Source organism: Euleptes europaea, chromosome 5 (assembly GCF_029931775.1).
Source record: "Euleptes europaea isolate rEulEur1 chromosome 5, rEulEur1.hap1, whole genome shotgun sequence".
Classification (NCBI taxonomy): domain Eukaryota; kingdom Metazoa; phylum Chordata; class Lepidosauria; order Squamata; family Sphaerodactylidae; genus Euleptes; species Euleptes europaea.
In genome coordinates, this window is record NC_079316.1 from 66808777 (window position 1) to 66824319 (window position 15543).

General features: G+C 41.8%; 1 protein-coding gene across 1 annotated transcript in view; it reads left to right on the forward strand.

Moving 5' to 3' along the window:
- The window catches only part of INPP5F (inositol polyphosphate-5-phosphatase F), a 48349-nt gene that overhangs the window by 24744 nt on the left and 8062 nt on the right, over window positions 1–15543 (forward strand). The window contains exons 4-13 of the mRNA XM_056849939.1: window positions 17–145; window positions 1501–1668; window positions 1875–1931; window positions 3587–3785; window positions 3912–4091; window positions 6909–6976; window positions 10371–10495; window positions 10922–10999; window positions 12480–12600; window positions 13329–13457. Of these exons, the coding sequence (XP_056705917.1) occupies window positions 17–145; window positions 1501–1668; window positions 1875–1931; window positions 3587–3785; window positions 3912–4091; window positions 6909–6976; window positions 10371–10495; window positions 10922–10999; window positions 12480–12600; window positions 13329–13457 (1254 nt within the window). The remainder of the gene's footprint in view (window positions 1–16; window positions 146–1500; window positions 1669–1874; window positions 1932–3586; window positions 3786–3911; window positions 4092–6908; window positions 6977–10370; window positions 10496–10921; window positions 11000–12479; window positions 12601–13328; window positions 13458–15543) is intronic.

A 15543-nucleotide genomic window follows, 5' to 3' on the forward strand; every position in this document is an offset into this window, starting at 1 on the left:
TGTTTTTACTACTTAGCTCTGTAAAAAACATCATTTTGGGATAGACAAACCAGAGAAGATTACACAGTCTCCAGATGATTCTAAATTTCTGCTGAAGACCTTCACTCAGATTAAATCCAATGTTTCTACTTCTAATAAAAAGAAGGTGATTTTTTGTGGGCTTTGAAAGCATGCTTTTAGCTGTTTTTGTGAAGAGGTATGACTATTCTTGTCCCTGTTCTTCTGCCAGTAGCTTTCATATGTTTTCCAAGCATTCATACATGCCCCTGCCTCTCCATTCAAAAAAAGAAATCCCTGTTTGCCCTGCCTCTTTTACTATTGTTTAACTTTCCTTCTACTTTTCAGAAAATCAAGAGCAGGATTGCTCTTCAACATGCCACTTGTAACCTTTTTCTCACCTTGGCTTTATTTCTGCAAACGTTATTCACTCCTCTTTGTTCAGATCACATGACACTCTTAACTCCGTACACTGGTTTACTGTCCATTTTTACATCCAACGCTAATTTACCTCAGACTACTTTTAATGAAGCCAGTGGGGCAAATAGCAACTCCCTAGGACTGTTTAGGATTGGGAAACGGCACAGGTGAAGCCTTAATCCCCACCCCCACTCTGTGATCCTGATCCAAATTGGGCTGTGTGCACTTGGAAATTAAGTTCCAAGCATGGAACTCCCAGTGCACATCTGGAGGAAGGTCCTTATGGTGGACGTGTGGGGGATGCAAGATTGTAACATGTGAATAGGCCCTGAAAAATGAAACTTCATGTTAAGTGCCAAATTTCCAGTGTGTCAAATTTCTGATTTGTCTTTTTGAATCTCCCTTTCCCCTTATTTCAGGAGACTTTCTAGCCAATTTCAGTTTACAGATGAACAGGAATGCACGCTGATGAGTCATGCTTTGTATGCGTATAATGTGTGTAATGCTTTGTGTGTAATGTGAGCGTGTGAAATCCCAGCACATTCGCAGTGGCAATGAGAGCAAAATGGGGAATTGCTCCTATGTGGGAAGCCACCATGGTGTTATGGACAGATTTCAAAACATCGATTCCCCTGACACAATAGGCCCTTTTCCATGTTGGGGCCATAGAATCTCTAAGTTGAACAATAATAGATTTACATTGAAGGTGCAAGATCCTGTAAGAGTTTACATTTCACGGATCACCCATACTTTTGATGAAGGTCAGAGAGGAGTGCATTGGAAAGGACTGAACTGAAAGTAGGTTGGAAGGAGGCTATTTGGAGGCAAGAAAATCTATTTCAGTACAGTTCCCGGATCAAAAGGTTTTTTTGTATAATTAGCTACATCTTCCAATGAGATCCATTGAGGACCCAGCCTGTGAGAGATCAATGAGCTGTATTTTTCCCATTAAAGCTAGTATAGAAGCAAGTGTAAAGAGATTTTATTTCTGGTTAGGAAAGAGCGCTGGAGTTAATTAGCTGGAGTAATGCATTATTCTGCTCAGTACATAATATCACTTCTGATATTCTGGGTTTTTTTTAGGTCAAAGAAAGTAAAGAGAAGGAGAGGCTAGAAAGGAGGCTGCTAGAAGAATTGCTGAAAATGTTTATGGACTCTGATTCCTTTTATTACTGTTCGACTTATGACCTAACAAACTCTGTTCAAAGACAAAGTGCGTGCGAGAAGGCCAACTTGCCGCTTTGGAAGAAAGTAAGGATGTGTGATCAAAACTGGTTTTTGAGAGAGTTATCAAACAAACGTTTGTTATGTGTATCTACTGATTATCCATCTGGCTTTAAAAACCAAGTTTGTTTCCCTGTTTGGAGTTGTTGATCAAAATGTATAGAGCTGGGGAGATGCCTTCATACTCTAAATAGTCTTTGAAAAATTGACTTTGAAATTTGTAACTTTTTCAGGTAGATGACAGGTTCTTTTGGAACAAGCACATGGTTCAAGACCTGATCAATATTGGTGTGAGTAATGTTCTTTATTATAAAGCTTGTACATATGTAAAATAATTCTGCTACTTTTTGAAATCTGCCAAGTGCTGTGAATCAAGCTCTTCCCCTTTCTTGTGGGACCCCTTAATCTAACAAGGGGGTTAGCTATGATTCTTTAGTGCATAGTGCAGAAGTAGACACTAGAGCAGAAGAAAATTTAAATAGATAAAAAAGTTTTTTCCTTTCTGCAAACAAGTGCAGACACAATGCAACCTTCCTGTAAATCATGGTTTGAGAATTAGAAGCAAGCTTTGTGATGACCATGTGGTCAGCCCTCCTCTCCTCTACCAAGTGGTTTCTCAGAGTATTACCCACATTTACTAGCGCTGAATAGTTCAGGATTCTTTGGTTGGCCAAACTACACTTGACATTATAATTCCATGAGTGGAAGTCCAGCTGTCTAATTTGACCCTGTGAAAAAGCTGCTGGGGGAGGCAGGATCTAGGTTTGGGCCATATTGCTGGAGAAGGGTGTTTCGTTTAACTATTTGCTTTCTGTGCCAATGAGAAATGGCTCCCCTGAGCTGCTTTAATAATTAACACAAAAAAAATTGTGTATTTTTTTCCCCTACCAGAGCATAAAGCAGTGTGAGAGCGGGAAGTACCGCCCCCCCCCCATTAGTACAACCCCAATCTGAATTGAGTGCTGGGGGCTGTTTTTTTGGGAGTCGTATTATGTGCTCACAGTAGTTCGGGCAGCAGATGTTCAAGAGAACTGCTCATACTGCCCCAGTCCAGCTAGAATGAGGGAGTTAGCTTGGAGGCTGGTGTCTGAAAATTGCTGGCCTTCCGAAACAACATATCTGAATTCTTTTCCTAGGGTAGCAATGACTTGGTATGCTGCTTTCATTAGGTTTTAAATACAGAGCATCCAATCAGATCCATTTTGAAGACTTTGTGTAAAGGAATTGAGGTTTCTTGTACAGTTGAGTGAAGTAGCTGGTCGGATCAAATAGACAGGTATCCTTCATAATTGTGTCATTTTAAGTCTGTGAGGAGAGACTTAGGGAGTTGGGTTTGTTTAGTTTGGAGAAGAGAAGATTGAGGGGAGACAAGATAGCCATGTTTAAATATTTAAAGGGATGTCATGTGGATGAGGGAACTAGCTTGGTCTCTGTTGGTCCAGAGACTAGGACACGGAGTAATGGATTTAAACTAATAGAAAAGCAATTCCTCCTAAACATTAGGAAGAACTTTCTGATGGTGAGGGCTGTTCGACTGTGGAATGTGCTGCCTTGGAGGGTGGTGGAGTCCCCGTCTTTGGAGGTCTTTAAGCAGAGGCTGGATGGCCATCTGTCGGGAGTGCTTTGATTGTAGGATCCTGCATGGCGGGGGGAGGGTTGGGGTCACTGGGGATGTGGGGGGAGGTAGTTGTTAATTTCCTGCATTGTGCAGGGGGTTGGACTAGATGACCCTGGTGGTCCCTTCCAACTCTATGATTCTAAGTGGTTTCCTGTGCTGTTGGGCTAGTGGACCCCTGGTGAATTTTCTGTGCATGTTTGCATGCAGAGCTTAGCTTTTTTTTTTTTTTAAAGTAAGAGCTCTTTGAATAACGCCGGTGTAGAAATGCTTCCATTTATATGCAGAACAGTGGTGAAAGTGTAAATTTCTATATGTTAAACTTTACAGAATTCTGAAGTCGATTTTTGGATTACCCCAGTCATACAGGGATTTGTACAGATCGAAGAGCTTGTAGTTAATTATAATGAAGCTTCAGATGAAGAGAAAAGCAGTCCGGAGACACCCCCTCAGGAGTCCATTTGTGTGGATGACATTCATCCATGTTTTCTTGTGGCACTGATCTCCCGTAGGAGTCGCCATAGAGCAGGTAAGCTTCCTAAAGATCTAAACTATTTTTTTAGTCACATGGACAAATATCTTGCTATTACCGTTCAAGTCTTGTGACCTGTTTACAAGGTTTAGCCCCCTTCACTGAGCCTGGTTTGCTTTGTAGGGATGCGTTACAAACGAAGAGGGGTTGATAAAAATGGGAATGTGGCAAATTACGTGGAGACGGAACAACTGATTCATGTCCATAACCACACCCTTTCATTTGTTCAAACAAGAGGCTCTGTGCCTGTATTCTGGAGTCAGGTTGGTTATCGATACAATCCCCGGCCACGGTTGGACAAATGTAAGTAACGCAATACTGATAGTTTGTGCTGTTACAATATCAGATTTAAGATTTTATTGCTGGCTTTATTCCTCTTTATGGTGTGTTAGAGGTGATTGCTTAAGTCCCTTTTTCATGTATCTGGATTGATGTGATTGCTCCCATGCATCAGGATCTAGGAAGGTTCCACCCACATGGTTCAATTTTACATGATACATAAGTGGTGTAGTCCAGATAGGCTAGGCTCTTGGCCTGGCGTGTGAATCACTCCCAATTTTTACAACCAGCTAGACTCCAGAAATAGAGAAAAGAAGATTTATTGCATTATTCGAATAAAGGTGAAGTCAGGGTTTAAACACCCAAATTCCAATGCACACCCACTCTCTTAGGTCTTTTATACAATGTTCACAAAAGGATCACATGTGTTACTAAGTCCACCTTCTTTTAGCCTTATTCGGTTATTTTATTATAAACACACACACACACACACACATCCTTATATCCATGTTTGGGCAGTGATCACACGTTGTCCAGATGATTTTGATCTAACAAAAAGGAATTGCAAATTGTAACTTCTTCCATGTACTGTGTGTTATTTCCCCCCTCAGCCAACTCAGTCCTAGCACACTGTGTTTTTCTCTAAACCTACTAAATTTTAGATAAGCATGCCATCCAGCACATATTTTCTCAGCAAGCAAGGAACAAAGACAGAAAGTGCTGAGGTTGTGCTAATTAAACCTTTAACCCAAGATGGCTGCACTCTGGCCTCTTCACTACAGTGACACACTTCTCAAACGTTGCTGCTTATTCTACAAACATGCAGGGTTCTGCAAATGAAGTGAGTTTGTGGGAGGGATTGTTTGTACAGGGGAAAGTAACAGAGCAGTACTTTTGTGCTGCAGCCCTATAAAAGGCCATTCCTGAGATTCAGAGAACTCTTAAACAACATGAGTGTAGGGGCTGCAGCAAGAAGGGGGAATCAACAGAAATGTTTTCCCCAACACTCAAGAGTGCATGAGCTTTTTGGTCTTTTGAGAGCTTGATTTGCCCCAAGAGTGACCTGAGGGAGGTTTCTGCTAATTCTCCCTTCTTTCTGTACCCCCTGTTCTGCTTCTCACAGTATCCAGAGGATTCTCTCAACCACAGGGCTTTTAGAGAACATGGCATGGGGATCCCTAGAAAGGGTGAAAGCAGAGAAAAACCTTGTTCAGACTCACAGAAGAGTTGGATCCAACCCACTGTAAAGCTGAACCACGTGAATGGAAGCTTTTTACATTGAATGCTAGGACACCAACCATATTCTGCATGCATATACGAAGGCCTTAGTTTAATCACATCTCCAATATTTGATTGAGATTTTACTTTGGCTAAACTCATGTGCATCAAATTAGAAGATTAGAATATTTTTAGAAGGAAACCTATGCAATTTCCTGCCATGAGTTACCTCATGTGCCTCTTTCTTAAATACATCGTTTTGACATTGCGAGGAATTTAAAAAAACAATTTTTGATTATCGTTTTTCATGAAAGAATGCCAACCAACAAAATATAGTATTCTCTGTTAGCAAATGTTCTGTGCTGTATAAATTCTACCATCTTCCTGAGCTTTCTTGTCTCTTCCATATTTGTAATCTGTGGTATTAGTTCATCTAAATGGTAAGCAGAATTGAGGTCACTGCCATTACTTGAGCAGAGAAGCTATTTTTAAAGAATTTATAAGAATTACTTTATATTGAGGCAAGCCCATGGCCCATCTATCTCAGTCAAGCCAATCTGACAATGCCAGGACTTTGATTCCCTTAGAAGATTGCTTGGAGATCCCTTAATGGGATTGGAAATTCAAGAACGGAACCTGTGACATCTCTGCCACTGAGTTATGGTTTATCAACTCACCTTCCAGAACACAGAGCTTCTCAACTAAAAGAGGGAAACCAAGTGTTTACTTTTCATAGCTTTGTTAAATAAAGAAAACACAAACATTCCATCACATTCTTACATGTGGGCCTTCAGATAACTCATTGACGGTCTTGAATTTAACTGTTAGCAATTCTAGCATATTCTAAGCCAGCGGTTCCCAAACGTTTTGATTCATGGAGCACTTTTCAGGAGGGAAATTTGTCACGGAGCACTAATTTTCACCTAGCACCTAAACCGAATGACAGTAGTATTTTTCTTTCCAATCTCTTCACGGAGCACTAGGCGATGTTTCATGGAGCACCAAGTGCTCCATGGAGCACAGTTTGGCAACTGCTGTTCTAAGCAATTCTAGCTGTTCCAAGCAATTCTAGCATGTTCAAAAGGTACATCTGCACAAGGCTTCAGAGAAATTGGATGTTCTTAGGACAGGGGTGGGGAACCTTTTTTCCGTCAAGGGCCACTTAGATATTTATAACATCATTCGGGGGCCATACAAAATTATCAACTTAAAAATTGGCTGACCAAACCCCAAGAAGGGTTCCCCACCCCTGTCTTAGGAGGTGCTCCTGAGTTTGCAGTAGGGTAGATGTGTCATGACAGTTAGTTGTAATAACTGCAGGGTCAGTGTTACATGCATAATCAACGTGGGGTGTCAATATGCAGTTGTGTTGTGCTCCCCAATAAGGACTTTCATGCCACTTTTTCAGACATTCCAGTGTCTCGTACTGCAAACCAGAGTTCCCACGGAGAAAGATCCTTATGGTACTTACTTACCAGTACTGCCCATGTAAATTATTTAGCAGTAATTTGCTGTTGTCCTTTAAGTAACCTTCCAGAGACCTGTGCATGTGCATAGTTGCTCTGTGCAATCGGTGCATCCATTAGTCCCCCAAGCTCAATTTACCATGTCTCTTTGTTTCAGGTGAGAAGGAAACTATTTCCTATTTCTGTGCACACTTTGAAGAGCAATTGAAAACGTACACAAAACAGGTGGGTTTCAAAGAAGAGCTTAAAATGCAGGACCTTTAAATGTAGACTTTAATTCTTGAGAATATATTCTTTTGGGGGGGAAAGTGTTTCAGAATTTCAACGATTTGTAAATTCAGAGGTTTACCTCCAGTTTTGATGTGAAATTACAGTCTTGGGAAGAGACCCAGCAAGGCAAGGGCACAAACAGTCACACAAACCCACACAAACCCACACAAACCCAGGCAGATCTATCACTGTCAGTGGAGGACACAGAATGTGTGAGGTGTGTGTTTGACTTTTTATGGGGACTGCCTCTCCCTTTCCACAAGCCTGGTCCTCTGCTCTCATGACTCCCTAAGTCAGTGATGGCGAACCTTTTAGAGACTGAGTGCCCAAACTGCAACCCAAAGCCCTCTTATATATCGCAAAGTGCCAACACGGCAATTTAACCTGAAGAATCCCCCTGAAGGAACCATGCAAAATAACAGCGGCGGGTTAGCTATGCACATGCTAATGGCTATGCAAACAGGAACAAAGGAGCAGACGAGTGGGAGGGGTGGAATTTCTCCTTTTGCTTCGAGACCGTGAATAGGGAGTTTTAAATTCGCATTTTAAAAAAGAGCTTTTAGCGAACATCAAAACTGACCATGCATAAATGGCCAGGGTATCTGTTGTGGGGAGGGGAAGGTGATTGAAAGCCGGTTTGATTCTTCCTTAAGTGGTAGAGAAAGTCGGCATATAAAAACCAACTCTTCTTCAAAGTGAAACTTGATATTTGTAACTGAACCATCAGGAAAAGAGGTAAATGATTGGGGGAGAGACACCTGGCAACCCTAAGGCAAATATATGAAGCAAAACCTGCTCTATATTCAGAGGGTTCCGTCTGAAAAAAAACTGCAGGGGGGCTTATTGTTGAGTTCTGAGGATCTGGATGGGGAAAATGTGCATCTGAATAGCAAATCCAATGCAAAACCTCCCATTCATAAATGGCCAATAACCCCCCATGCAGAGTTTTGAATCAAACATTGCTTTCCCCATCCCCCCGAGCCCCGACCTCCTCCTCGCCGCCCGCCTTGGCGCTGCCGGCCCTCGAGGGCGCATTCAAAACCCGGCCGCGCTGTGAGGGGAGGGGGAGGGTGGTGCTTTACCTCACACACCACCTCTCTTGTGTGTGTGTGTGTGTGGGGGGGGAATAAACCCGAAATGGGGCGGTGAGGAGAGGCTTCGTGGTCGACTTTTGGTGGGGGTGGAGCCTCCTCTGCCGGCACGCGGGTAAGTGGCTCGGGACGGGACCGAAAGTCCAGACGGGCGAGGCAGCGACGGATGGAAGAGGTGGAGAGAGAGCAAGCCCGCTTCCCGAGGGACGGGGCGAGGAACCGGCAAGCCGACAGAAGACGGAGCGCAGAGACGCAGCGGCGCGCTGCCGCACCCCAGCTGTAGCCCTGCCGCCCGGTCGCGCCTGTGCCAGTCAGAGGACTTGGCTGGGGGCGTGGGGAGGAGGGCAGGATGTTTCAGCCCTCCCTCTAGTCCCGCCCCCAAGACCTTATTAGGGCTGAAACATCCTGCCCTCCTCCCCACGCCCCCAGCCAATTCCTCTGACTGGCGCAGGCGCGACCGGGCGGCGGGGCTACAGCTGGGGTGCGGCAGCGCGCCGCCGCGTCTCTGCACTCCGTCTTCTGTTGGCTTGCCGGTTCCTCGCCCCGTCCCTCGGGAAGCGGGCGTGCTCTCTCTCCACCTCTTCCATCCGTCGCTGCCTCGCCCGTCTGGACTTTCGGTCCCGTCCCGAGCCACTTACCCGCGTGCCGGCAGAGAGGGCTACGCGTGCCAGGTCGGGCACGCGTGCCATAGGTTCGCCAACAAGGCCCTAAGTTATCTAAGGGAAAGTAATAACTTGATTAGCAGGATTTCCCCCCCCCCCCCCATGGGTCATCTTGGCTGTCTGCAGTCTCTATATAATTTGAGTCATGAGTCAATGGAACTGCATTCAGCCAGTGCGGGACAAATGTGTTCAAGCTTCATAAGCATCTGGCTCAGGGTGAACCCATTCTCATTTGCAGCTGAAGGATCTCTACATAGCACTGACTGACTGGCCTTTATGATCACAGAGCATCCTTCTACCCCTCACCCCCCCAGTGCTTTTTCTGTCTTTTAAAAGGCAGAACCAAAATGTTTAATGGGTATACCTGCAAAGCATTTGAAAAAATAACAAAAGTAGACAAATGTCTTGGACACTGGTAAATGTTTGACCTTGCTGACTTCTAGGATTTCCCATGAATGGGAAGAGAGGCTCTATTGTCTCCCAGTCTTGAATGTTGGAAAGCTATCCCATAAAGAGAAGATTCTGTAGCTATGAAATTCTGTTCCAGCTGTATGCTCTAGCAGGTCTATAATGTGGGATTGTGATGTCATAGTTTGTTGGCTTTGTAAGAGAAATATATACTGATTTACTCATGTAGAGTTGGGAATTTATGAATTCTCCTGAGCTAGGCATATTTACCATTGTTTATTTTTTTTTAAAAAAACCCTCTCAAATGCTATAATCTCTGCGCAAACAATTGCTGTTGGCTTTATACATATTTGTTTTTTTAAAGATTGTTAGATTTTCAATATATAACACAATACAGGATATAAAACAAGTTAACAATATTTCATCCTCCCAACTATAGAAAGAGGGATTATAATAACTCAAAATGCAGAAGGAAATGCTTTCTATCTTTCGAAAGTATTATAAACGATGCCTAATGCTCCATACATTATCTCAGCATTGACAATTATTTCCGTGGGCCCTTTGGTAATGTTAGTTAGCAAATTCTTTTACGTTATCCGGGCTGTGTAACCGTGGTCTTGGTATTTTCTTTCCTGATGTTTCGCCAGCAGCTGTGGCAGGCATCTTCAGAGGACTCCTCTGAAGATGCCTGCCACAGCTGCTGGTGAAACGTCAGGAAAGAAAATACAAAGACCACGGTTACACAGCCCGGATAACCTACAAGAACCAATGAACTCTGACCATGAAAGCCTTCAACAATATTTTAGTTAGCAAAGCTACGTTCCACACACAGTGGAACCATTCACCCTCTGTTACCCAGTTCTTTCTATTCTGCTGCTAGTGCTAATTTAACTGGTAAGTAGGCACAAAACCAATTCTTCATTTGACAGGGCAGCATGTCCTTTTTACATAGCCCAACAAATTACTTTTGAATCAGAGGGTATATTCTAACTAACTGTTTTGTTAACAAACTGAATTATGGATTTCAAGAAGGCTTAAATTTTTTTAACACATCCAAAAATATGTTAGAAATCTGCCATAAATGAACTGCATCAGCAAAGTTCATCCCACATATTTCTATGCATAGTTGAAACCCTGTGCAGAGTGACAGATATATAATTGTATATTTATTTACTTTACATTAAACAGGTTATCCTTAACTTGGTGGACCAGGCTGGACGGGAGAAAATTATTGGCGATGCTTATCTTAAACAAGTTTTACTGTACAACAATCCAAGCCTTACATATGTTTCATTTGACTTTCATGAACACTGGTAAGATGGTAAACAATGCATTCCTATAAATAATTTAACACGTTACACCATAAAATTCTTCATATGTGTTTCTTATAAGCTGGAATAATGCAGAACTAGCTTTTTAAAAGCTTAAGCTGTCTGTTCTTTCTAAATGCTTGTGTTGATTCAGGATTTCAAGTTTTTTTAATACGCTGTTTTGCAAAATGTCTTTATTAAAAACCTTGGCCTTTCTTCCTAAGAGTTTATCAAGTGGGGAGAGGGGAAGATTCAGCTCCATTGATTCAGCTACAAAAATTTGTGTGTGGCTTATTTGTATTTTGTCGTAGAACTTACTAAGGATATAATTTTGCTTTTCAGACTTCATTTGGTCATAATAGAACAGTGTCTATGTACACTTATCTAGCAATAAAATTCACAGTAAACGGTTTTCTTTCTATCCTTTAGCCGTGGAATGAAGTTTGAAAATGTTCAAACGCTAACAGATGCCATATCAGACATTATTACTGATATGAAGTGGTGCTGGTAGGTATTCATACGGGGCCTTGACTCTGAATGGGGAAAATAGTATTATCTATTATTTAAAGACAGGTGTTAATTTTTGTGTGTGTGCTACACTTATAGTAGGGTATAAGTTGCTTGAGTGGGCAGAGAGGTGGAAAAAAATTGAGCATTACTGAGGGGTACCATGGCACCCAATACAATATGATGCAGTTGCACTGTAGAGTGTGTGTGTCCGTGCATACACACACACAATGCTGTAAACGAATAGGACTGTGCTTGTTTCAGTAGCCCCACCCATTTGGCAGCAAGTTTAACTCGTACTGCCCAATACTGTTGTGCTGTTGGAACACAGTGGGTTGAAGGTATTCAACTACACTCTTCTTCAGGCTGCCACTTTTGTCTGCTGCCTTTCTGGTAAGGCCTTCCCAGTTCACAGGGGCAACAATTGTAAAATATTTTTCAATTTTGTTTTGGTATATTTTTCCTTTTTTTGGTTCCAACATTTGTTTACCTTCACAGCAAAAGGGGAAACAGGTAATTTCCCACTGAGTAATAAATTGGTGTTTCAAGGTCTCTCCCCCCCCCATATAGTAAAAGTTTTCAGATAGCTCCTTCCATTAGGCCCTTCCAAATCCTATCTGCATTGAGAAAACACCACTAAGGTTATGTAAGACATACCTAACAACAGTCAGTGTTTCCCCCCCTCTGCTGCTGTGGTTGTCCTTGCCTTTTGCTTCTTAAATGACATACATTTCCCTCCAAATCCAAGATTTATTTCCTCTTCATCCACACCCCCTCTCCATGCTTCAGGAGCAATGTACCTTCCTTCCCCCCCCTTCAAATGCCTTGCAAGCTTGTTCATTAAACATTTTAATTCCAACCTTTAAAAACAATATATAATTTCTAAAATTTAGAAACTGCTGGAGAAATGTTTACTCCGCAATTAGTGTAAGAGCCAGCCAATCAGTACTATATGCAGCTCCTTCAGCTACGGAGAGTGGATCTGTGCTGAGCTCAGTGATTAAAAGAAGCTTTTATATTTGCTCAAAATGGGGTGGGTGCTGCGCCACATCAGACTTGAGACTCAAATTGTACAGAGATTATAGGTAGCCAGAATGACCCCCCCACGAAAGATTCCCAGAACTGTAGTGTAATAAGTTACTATACTACTGTTATGGGAATTGCTCAGAACATGTGCATCTGGATGTACCCTAAGAGAAACACTTTTTGAAAAGTGTTGTGGGGACAAGCCAAAAAGGAAATGCTTCCCCTCACAGACAAACTGGAGGGGTAGAGCTGTTACTGGGTATTTAGTGGGCTATCTCTACTTTCCTAACCATGGGTAGGAAATGAAATCTCTGAGCAATTTTCCATACCTCTTGTGATGTGCAAAAATCCTCCTACATGGAGATGTGTCAGGAAGATGCATTGTGGAGCCAAGTATCTCCCAGTTAAAAAAAATATCAATACATACACTAATGTTTGCTTTCTTTTTTGGAAGGGTGGACCAAGCTGGCGTGATTTGTAAGCAGGAAGGAATTTTCCGAGTTAACTGTATGGATTGTTTGGATCGAACCAATGTTGTCCAGGCTGCCATTGCTCGTGTAGTTATGGAACAGCAGGTATCATGACTGATCATGTCAATGGAACAAAACCCTTGTTAAGGAAAACAATGTGAATTTATCAAAATAGTGGTTGATGGCCCTTAACAATAAGACCAATAAGGAAATGTCTGTATGATGTGTTAGTGATTAAACTGCTTCAGAATAAAACTTCTGCTACCAAGCATAACATTGTAGAAAATGCTAGTTCTAAGGATACCAGAGTTATTGCTCTTGTTATGGCTGTACAAGCAACCTTAGCATGTAAATTTAAAGCTCAGATTTTAGAGGTTCTCCTAGCATGCATGATCTCTTTGACAGAGGTAGGTTCTGTACTATCAACAAGACAGCAGTTCTTACATGAACTGTTTGATGAAGGCTTAAGCATGAGAGTTGAGATTGTAGTTCTGGCATGACATCTAAGCTCAAGTAACTTCACCTAACATTAAGAACATTTTGAGGTTACTGTTATGGATGTGCATTCTGATTATGGCTTGAGTATTTGGCTTTGATAGCACATATGTTCATTATTTTATATGTGACAGCAGTCTATTATCACTGATTAAAATTTGTCCCGTGTAGCACCTACAGCGGCAAAAAATATTGACAAATGAGAAGTACTTAGTATTTTTTCTGTAAATCCGAAAGAAACATCCCATGGCCTTGGTGTTGTAGTGGCATAGTGCTTTTGGGAGGCAAAAAAGGAAGCGTGATGCTTTGTCAGTAACATGAAACAAATTAAATTCCAGCTGAAGAAATTGGGGGTGATGCCGCCAGAACAGCCATTGCCTGTGAAATGCAATAGAATCTACCAGTTAATGTGGGCTAACAATGGTGATGCCATAAGCAGGCAGTATGCTGGAACAGCAGCTTTAAAGGTAAAAAGATTTCACTTCAAACATTTTTGCAACTCGTTTCTAATGTTTGCTCTTGGGGCCAAACTATGCATTACATTGTCTGGCAGAGAGCTGTGTTCGAAAGTTCCACAGTTCTGAAGTATATGTAGGACTGTGGTTCAGGACCTCAGAGAGAAAGAAGAGGCTTAGATTTTCCCCTAGTACTGTTTGAGCAACTCATACAACCCTGGGAAGGCTGTTTGCTCTGTTGGAAGCTACATGTATACTGATGAGCTGTTACACTTTCACAGTGGGCAAATTATACCCCCTAGGGATGTTTAAGGACAGGAAAAGTGTGGGGGAAGGTCCTATTTGTTTAGAAAGTGTGTGTGCTGAAGAGGATCTTAATTGGTAGGCTGCACAGTATGTGAAGGTGTGATCCTTCTAAGCCCCCTCTCTCTGCATGTCTTGTCCCAATCTGAATCAGGGCCATGTGTGCCTGGGAATTGCAGAACTTCAGAAACTGCCTCTCCAGTTAACCCAGCAACATCTTTGGGAAGAACGTCACATGTAGTTAGGCCCTTGGTCTTTAGCATATAACTATAGTGTACTCTTAGGGTTGGCAACCTCCAGGTACTAGCTGGAGATCTCCTGCTATTACAACTGATCTCCAGCTGATAGAAATCAGTTCACCTGGAGAAAATGGCCGCTTTGGCAATTGGACTTTATGGCATTGAAGTCCCTCCCCTCTCCAAACCCTGCCCTCCTCAGGCTCCGCCCGAAAAATCTCCCACCAGTGGCGAAGAGGGACCTGACAACCCTGTGTATGCTGTAAATACATGACTGACTTTTTTGTCTTATTCAGCATTTAATTTGTACCCTGATAGATGATATAGGTGAAGAGGATGGTTTACCCTACTCTATGAGTTTATAATAAGTATTGTTAATGTCCTTTTTGATTAATGGCACAAAAAACTCGAGGAAGAGCTAAATGAAAGTGCATTCTAAAGTTGAGCAGTACAAAATATAGAAGGCTTGTTTATTCTTTTTGATGTTAAATAGCTGGTTGAATATTTGCCACATGACTTAATCTTCCTAAAAACTCTGAAAGGCTGTATGGTTGTCTTTAATCATCAGATCATGTGTTAGGAAGTAATCGACTGTTTATATATTGAATTCATAAGATCTGCTAAATGCATTCAGGAATTGATATCAGTAATATGTCCTCCTGAATTCTGGAAGGCAGGTGACAATATCTATTTGACTAAAAAACGCCTTAGCTTTCACTGAAGCTAAATGGTCCTTTAAAATATGAATGCATTGTTATTCCAGCATGTAGAAAAAAAAGCTGCACTGTCACATTATAAAAGAAATGGGCTCATTGTGGTAGGGCTTAACGTCACCAAAATCTCAGAAAACCTTAAATTCTGTCCCTTGCTGAACCTCCGGAGAGTTGTTCTGCTTCTGTATCTGAAGTGAAAATCTTTGCATTCCTATCTGCTTGCTTAATGTTCTTCTGCCCCTTGTTAGCCTCATTATATTCCTGTTTTTTCAGTGCTCCCCTTAGTTTCTTTTTGCTTTCCTTCAACCTGCTCCAGATTATCACTTTTTTCAGGCACAGCTCTCAATACTATAAAACTCTCAAGATTTTTTTCTACAACTAAAATATCAAAAATATTCCTAAAAATGAGCCCCGTTTGTGTCATCCCCCCCCCCTTGCAATTGACCTAATTGTTACGTTTAAATGGTAAGTACCTAGATTATTTTAATCTCCCCGGCAGACTGACTTCAAAGTATGATAATGATCTCATTCTGAGATGGCAGTCCATCCTCAAATCAAGATCAAATGATGGGGAATGCTGCGTCTAATGCATGTCCAAGATACCACGGACTGTAGACTATTGTGTTAGTACATTTGAAACAAACCACTTACATTCAAATAGTTCAGAAAACTTTTTAAACTGTAGGTTTTGCATTTAGGCATTTGCAAATATATTTTATCAACAAAGAAAGTATTTCCAGTGGGGATTCTAATGAGATCAGGATATACAAAATTATATTTGATCTGAAGCTTAATTTCCCAGTTCTAAAAGAACAGACATTTCTTTATGGAAGAACTGTTGGAAGA